The sequence below is a fragment of the Urtica dioica genome, chromosome 12, assembly GCF_054948205.1.
Source record: "Urtica dioica subsp. dioica isolate 48M chromosome 12, U.dioica_male_clone48M_v1_H2, whole genome shotgun sequence".
Classification (NCBI taxonomy): Eukaryota; Viridiplantae; Streptophyta; class Magnoliopsida; order Rosales; family Urticaceae; genus Urtica; species Urtica dioica.
This window is the reverse complement of record NC_142767.1, coordinates 19,432,031-19,439,239: the sequence shown is the minus strand read 5'-3', so window position 1 is coordinate 19,439,239 and position 7,209 is coordinate 19,432,031. Positions and strand designations below refer to the sequence as shown.

Below are 7,209 nucleotides of genomic sequence, written 5' to 3'. Positions count from 1 at the left end.
TAGCAAGGTCATCCGTAACTGAAGAATTCTGTGACTTTTCATCAACGCTGCCTATTTTCTTCTGAAGCCTAAAAAGGTAATAACGACCAAAACAATGACAGAGCAAAGAATATAATCAAGTCAACAGATGGACCAGCATTAAAAGAAACAGAAAATGCTTCACTGGTATGTAATGAGTAATAAATAGCCGGTGAGAGGTCAACAAATTCATTTGGCCTTATTATATCATAGTGTAGCATCCAAACAAACAAGTTTTCATTACAAGAAAAAAAATTGAAAGACCTGATCGAATAAAGAAGTTGATTTTGCTTTGCCAAATGACTCGCAGTGGGCTTCATTAGGGTTGAACTTCTTTTTACACTTGACTTGGAATTTGCTTTTGAAAGCTCTTGCCTGTTGTGATCATCATTTAGCCCTGAACACGTATGAAGCCGTATCACATGATATTCAATTTAAAATTTTCTATATTATACTAGATAAACCCAAGGTGGTAATATATAGTTGTAACGCTTGAAAACAGAGAGAATTGCAAACAAACATATGGACATTAAAAAAAAAAAAAGAATAAACGCTGTATAAAGTGAAATCGAGCGAACCTCTGTTGTTATTAGCATTCACGTCATCAAAGGCTTTGGAGTTCTCAAACGTGTTTGCGACTCCGAAACGAAATCCTTGTCGCCATTTTAACTTCATTATGAAAGCTAAATTGAAAAATGAATTAAATAATAATAAATCTCTCCGTTGAATAGTGTTTTGTGATCATGAATGATATTCAATACAATATACAGAAATTGATCGGAAAATATTTTTTCGGAAATCAATTGAAAAAAAATCTTACGAGAGGTTGGATAATTTCCGGCAAAATCGAACCACCGCTCAGCATCTCCGGCCTCGGATTCAGTCTCGGCGCGAGTGAAATCGTGGAATCGAGCCGCGTCGAACTCGTAGTCCATGTCGATTTCTTCGACGGAAGTTTCGTCATGAACGAACTCTATCAATTCATCTTCGTCCATTGCTCTTTCTCTGTCAAGATTCGAGAACCGCACAAATGAAAACAAAAACCTCTTTATCGATGAAAATGCGTTTCAGTTACTCTCTCTCTTGCTGGCTAAATCCTTCGTGAAACTAGACAGCTCTGATCTTCACTGGCAAATATGCCAAAACAAAACAACAAGATGACGGAGAGACAGGCATTTTGATTCTCCAATCTCTCTCTCTATCTCTCTTTGAAGATTGAGTGAGAGTCTTAATCACTAGCCTCAAAATCTTCTTCTTCGTTCTGCTTCCAAAACAAATTTCCCGGGGAAAAAGAAGAAGAAGAAGAAGAAGAAGAAGAAGAATATGCAGCTATGGTGTTTACAGTACAAAATAAAAAATAAAGACAGAGACCTAAATTACCTGATTTTTAGAGAGAAATTCAATATGTTATTAATTTTTCGGGAAAGATAAATGACGAGAATTCCCGGTTGTAAGAAAATTAATCGAGGAAGGTTTATGTTATGTGCGTTGTATTTGTATTCATTCTTATATCGCGTCGAAGGAAGTGGGCGCTTAAAATATTTTAGAAATAGATCGTACCGCCATTGTTCTCATATTGTAACTGACCATTATACCCTTAATCACCCACGCCAATATGCTGTCTCACAAACAATGTTATGTTACCAAATAAGTATTTACATTTAATTAAGTTATAATGTTATTGAATTTTTTTTCCTAAGAATAAAGTAATTGAAAAGTTGAGATACTTTTCCTTAAACTTGATGACGTGTGCGAACTTTTTTCTGGTGAAATATTATCCAGGACCAGAACAATATTGGAAGGATATCCTATTATTCCTTGATCGTTTGCCAATATCAATTCTTTACGAGAAAATAATTGTTTTATATATATGTTCACAATAAGGGGTTTATCTATTGTATTCGATCCATCTTAAACCTATTATATAACTATGTTCGAACTTTTTGCAGAAAATTAATTTGATAAGTGTAAAAAAAAAACTAGTGTTTAAGTGTAAAAAAAAAAAAAAACTAGTGTTACTTGTAAAAATAATTACTAGTACTATCACCGATAATAATTATAATATATAAAATCCTCAATCCTTAAAAGTTGCTTATTAATTTTCCCATGCGCCATGATGGCCAGGGCGCCGGCCTTACCCTTTGGCCATTTAGGCCATGGTCTAAGGCCTCAAATTTTTAGTGAAAAAATTAATCTAAAAAAGCTCTAATTTTTTTTTTTAAAAAGATCTCAAAAATAAAAATTATTATGTATAAGACCCACTTTTTTATATGCTTTTAAAATAAAGGCCTCAAATTTTATTTTTGCCTAAGGTCCCGTTGTACTTTGGGCCGGCCCTGATGATGGCATGATGACATAGTGGCAATATGATACTGATGTTAGGGCATTTTCGTTAAAGTGTTGGAAAAAACCTTGTAAAATAAATGGTTTTTTCTTTGATTGTTCACTAAAATATAAAATAGTGTGTTTGTGAATGAGACTATGAGAGAGAATGTGTAAGTGAAAAAAGAGTCACACATGAAACAAAATCTAAAAATATGAGCTTTTTATATATGATTCATGGAATAACGATTAATAAATGCTATGAAATTTAGAGAGTGTCACTTGTCACTCTCTCACGCGTTGCTTACGCAAGCAAGCGCGACGTCGGTGTCACCGGCGGGCTCAAGGTCGGGCGTAAATACGTTAGTGGCGTTTGTAGGCGTTATTTTTAGTATGCATTTGAACGAATAGTTGCGTTGTTTGAAAACGAATGGCCGTTTGGCCAACGGTTGTGTCATTTGCGACTAAAACTGTCGTTCAAATGAACAAGTATACAACTGTTCATCGTTATCATTCGCGAACAGGTACGAATTCCTATAAAAACCACGTTGGGTTTCTGAAATTCGTCGTTTGATTTTTTAACCTATCTCTCTCCCTCTTTAAATCACTTTTCTCCAAAAAAATCGTTATTGCCTACGTTCAGATTTCACTACGTCTTGGTGCAGTCCGAATTCAGATTTGTCATATCTTGCGGTCTTTTTATCAGTGATCGTAAAACATTTTCGAAGTGCAATAAATACTATAAAAAAAAATACGCATCTCATGCGTGATTCAAGCTCAAACATCTTCGAACAACAGTAAGTATATATTATTGTCTTGGAATTTATTTAATGGCGTCACACAAGTTTTGGAAATTTTAAAATTCAAATTGAATGCTTCAAAGATTAGACAATGTGGCTTACATGCATAACAATCCAAACGTTTTGTCTTCACTCCGGCCAGTTTCCTGTGTTTGTTAGCCACTCCGGAAAATGTTTATACATTTCAGTATAAAGGACAAATTTGTCATTTTCTGCGTGTCACGCTTCAATTCAAAATTTGGGAAATTTTTCGGAAGATGACTAGATGGCTTTTACACTTCCTTTTCATCCTAATGTATGACAAATAAGATTATTTCCTTTCAAGAATTCAAAATAATTAATAAACAATAAAAAATGATATTTTTTTTTTCCAAAATTATTTTACATGACTAAAATGGAATGGCAATCCTTCTCTTTTATACTGCACCATCATTTGGGAGATTGCGTATCTTTCTTCATTACGGTTATTAATATCGGTAAAATTCAAGGTTGCGTGTTATATGTACTTAAATTTAACTATATTTGGTAATAAGAAAAATAATATAATGAGAATAGGAGGAGGAATGTACGAGTTTATTGCATACAAGCATGCGTTGGTAAATAATAATAGATTTTATGCAAGGAAAGTGGTCTAAGGCAGTGTAAAAGAAGTGTCTCATTGAAACTTAAAATTTGCAAAATAACTAAGATATAATTTATATGCAATCTAGTCATTAATCAATATAAAACAAGTTTGAAATGACACATGTACCCTTTATTATATGTGGTCGCCAATTTATAAAGAGAAATTGTCTCAACTATCAACATTTGATAAGTTTTTTCTTTCTTTCAATTTTTCACAAAAAACTTAATTTGGCCAAAAATATTAATAAGTCACTTATACAAATACAATTTTACCCTCAACATGATGTCAACAATTGACATTTATTGTTGACATCTGTGAGTTTTAAGTTTTCTATTTGTTGACATAGATGTCAATAATCGACATCTATTGTTGACGTCTATGTCAACAATTGACATAAATTGTTGATATCAATTGTTGAGAGTAAAATTGTATTTGTACAAGTGGCTTGATAGTATTTTTTGCCAAATTAAACATTTGATGAAAAATTGAAGAAAACTTATCTACTGATGGTAGTTGAGACAATTTCTCATTTATAAAAGTACAATAGAATAAAAAAAATAAGTATTTCAATAAATACAATGATTAGCCAATCACTCACGTTGGCCGCTGTGTTTCCTAATTAAACACCTCACAGGTTTCAACATCCGTATTTCAAATTTTCTCACAATTTTTCTAACTCCTAAATAACCAAAAGCCAAAACTAAAATGGAAACTCAGATTCAAGAGTTAAGAACACTGTATTTATGCGAACAAGTATATAACTGAAATGATACTCAGATAATTGCAACGAACGTAAGAATATGTACAGATGTACCAAATCGATTTCTTGAAGAAAAATGACAAAAATATGTAATAAATTATACATAATTGTAAAAATTAACCTTATAAAGTCGAGTAAGATTAATTTTGTAGATACTAAATGAATAAAAACGTGTTATTTTGGTTCTTTTTCCAAGTTTTTAATTTTGCAACTCATCAACAAGGCTTGTTTCTTTTGTTGTTTATCATCAACATTTGGTAATAATACGTCGATTCTAAATTATTCGTCGTGTATCTTTCATATTGTTTTATTAGATGTCGTTTACCTCAACAGCTATGTTGTTGATCTTTCTTATTGTTTTGTTATATGTCGTTTACCTTAAAAACATACGTCGTATATTTATATAGTTGATTTAGGCTATAGAAAACAGCCAAAAATATCAATTTTATTATTTATACTATTATTTTTTGCTCAAATTAATAATGATATTATTATTCAACAGGTTATGACTTTTATACCACCCATTTCGTATCAGGATTATTTACTAGAGGGACACGCCAATGATAATAAAGAGGGAAAATTAAGTCGCATTTAATATTAGAGTAGAGAGCGCTATTTCCCGTTTACGCACGTGTCAAACGACTCGACCTCTATCAAGTCTCACCTGAATTAAGCAGACTTTCTCGAAGTTTTTCATTTCCTCTCCGCTAAGCAATAGAAGCAGGGAACAAGAAAAAAAAAAATCCTCCATAAAAGATGGGACTAAGAAGATTCAATCTACTACTCCAAATCGCTCTCATCTTCTCGGTTTCAGACGCGACATCAACAATCACACAGCCTCAACCCGCAAAGTCTTTCAACCTCACCTACATCCAGGTACAAAATCCCAATTATTCGGTCTGATAAAGTATAATATAATTTTTTTTAATTTTTTTTTTAATTTTTTTTTTTATGGGTATACGAAATTAATTTAAATTGTTTCTCTCCAAAAGAATGTCAGAAGCTGCTCTTACAACGTCGTCATATCCACAAGCTGTTCTTCCACTAAACACACAAGGGACGAGATCAGTATCGCCTTCGGAGATGCGTACGGAAATCAGGTCTGTTTGTTTTTTTTTTAAATCGATCGAGATGAAATTAAAGTAGAGTAATTGTTGGATTGGTTTGGAACTCAGATTTACGCGCCGAGAATCGACGATCCTTCTTCGAGAGCGTTCGAGCGATGCTCGTCGGACACGTATCAGATAAACGGTCCGTGTTCGTACCAAATATGCTACGTGTATTTGTACAGAAGCGGACCGGATGGTTGGAAACCAGGGAGCGTGAAGATCTACGGTTATGGCTCCAAGGCCGTCACGTTTGACTACAATGTCTTCGTTCCCAATGATATTTGGTACGGTTTCGATTTCTGCTGAAACGCCGCTTCTTCTTCTTCCTCGATTAGACAGGCCTCTCTCAGGTGGTTCTTGGTCATTTTGGGGCTGCTTTGTCTTCTCTTTTGAGCTTTTTATTGCTTTATCAAAAGAGGAAAAAACTCTCTCTCTCTCTCTCTCTCTCTCTCTTATAGTTATCGCGTGAGAGATATGGTTTTTGATCTCACCGGACAATAAGTTGTTTTGGATTATGGTAAGTTTTCTGATGATTATGTATTAATAAAAAAACAAATATTTAGCGATATAACTAAAAAAAACATAAATATTTGTATTTTAGTCAATGTTTTGTAAATTTTTCATAAATAATTATAAATTATTTTCCCCCGCCGCCGATCCCGACCCCTTACTCTGATCCAATAGTTGCTCAATATTATTATTACTATTGGTATTATTATTGTTATCGTTGTTTTTTATTTTCTCTGCGGTGGTGATTGCGGTTTTGTGGTGGTTTTGGTTGGTTTCTTTTTTCATGTTTTGGGCTCTCCATGTTAGGTTTTCTTTTTTATCCTAAGATAGATTTACGTGACTATTTATAAAAAATTAACGAAACATTGTTTATTAAGAAATTTAAACGTTTCATTAGATAGTCGATGGACAAAAAAAAAAAAAATGGACGAAATATACAAATTGTTTGCATATCGAATGCCAATTTTTATTTATGTAGTTTGATAGAATGAGGAAGGCGTATTATTGTAAGTGGACGCGGTGCTATATTTCTGGCAATGATTATTTGTAAATGATTTAAAAAAAATGATTGGGTTTGTAAAGCAAGACTAATCATGAAATCCTTAGTTGTACTTAAAAAATAACAAGCTTTTGCTTAATTCAAAATCTATTTGTAAGAGCAATTCTCGCACTTGTTTCAGCTTTTATGAGCTCCAATATCATGAACAAATTAAGGACCGATCGACATATAGAAGACAAAAAAAGGTTATATGATTATATAACAACTATTCATTGACCCATAATATTTATTTATATATATATGTTAATTTCACCCATTGATTAATAATAAAAATCAAGCTGGCTCTAACAACCTCACCACTTACAATATTTTAATAAAGTCATTAAAGTGTATTAAATTTGTCAAACAGATGAGTAAAATCGAATCCTCATTGTCACGAGATCTATAAAATTGGTATTGTTTGAAATAGAGCTATAAATAAAATTAGAAATCCGTGATTAAGGACTAATCGAACATGAAATTATGAACAAATAACTATAAAGCAAAAAATATAAGCGAAAACATGT

General features: G+C 32.7%; 2 protein-coding genes across 2 annotated transcripts in view; one reads left to right on the top strand and one right to left on the bottom strand.

The window, feature by feature from the left end:
* LOC149380007 (Cell cycle regulated microtubule associated protein) overlaps positions 1 to 1,458 on the bottom strand; it is a 3,060-nt gene extending 1,602 nt beyond the window's left edge. Inside the window, exons 1-5 of the mRNA XM_089604093.1 lie at positions 1,399 to 1,458; positions 839 to 1,023; positions 597 to 701; positions 283 to 415; positions 20 to 68 (exon numbers count right to left, since the gene is read on the bottom strand). Of these exons, the coding sequence (XP_089460219.1) occupies positions 20 to 68; positions 283 to 415; positions 597 to 701; positions 839 to 1,013 (462 nt within the window). The 5' untranslated portion in view covers positions 1,014 to 1,023; positions 1,399 to 1,458. The remainder of the gene's footprint in view (positions 1 to 19; positions 69 to 282; positions 416 to 596; positions 702 to 838; positions 1,024 to 1,398) is intronic.
* Positions 1,459 to 5,115: 3,657 nt separating this feature from the next.
* Positions 5,116 to 6,282, top strand: LOC149380006 (embryo-specific protein ATS3B-like). Its single transcript, XM_089603202.1, has 3 exons — positions 5,116 to 5,401; positions 5,518 to 5,625; positions 5,701 to 6,282. Exons 1-3 carry the CDS (start codon positions 5,282 to 5,284, stop codon positions 5,938 to 5,940), a joined length of 468 nt encoding a protein of 155 aa, XP_089459328.1. The 5' UTR covers positions 5,116 to 5,281; the 3' UTR covers positions 5,941 to 6,282.
* The last annotated feature ends 927 nt before the right edge of the window (positions 6,283 to 7,209 follow it).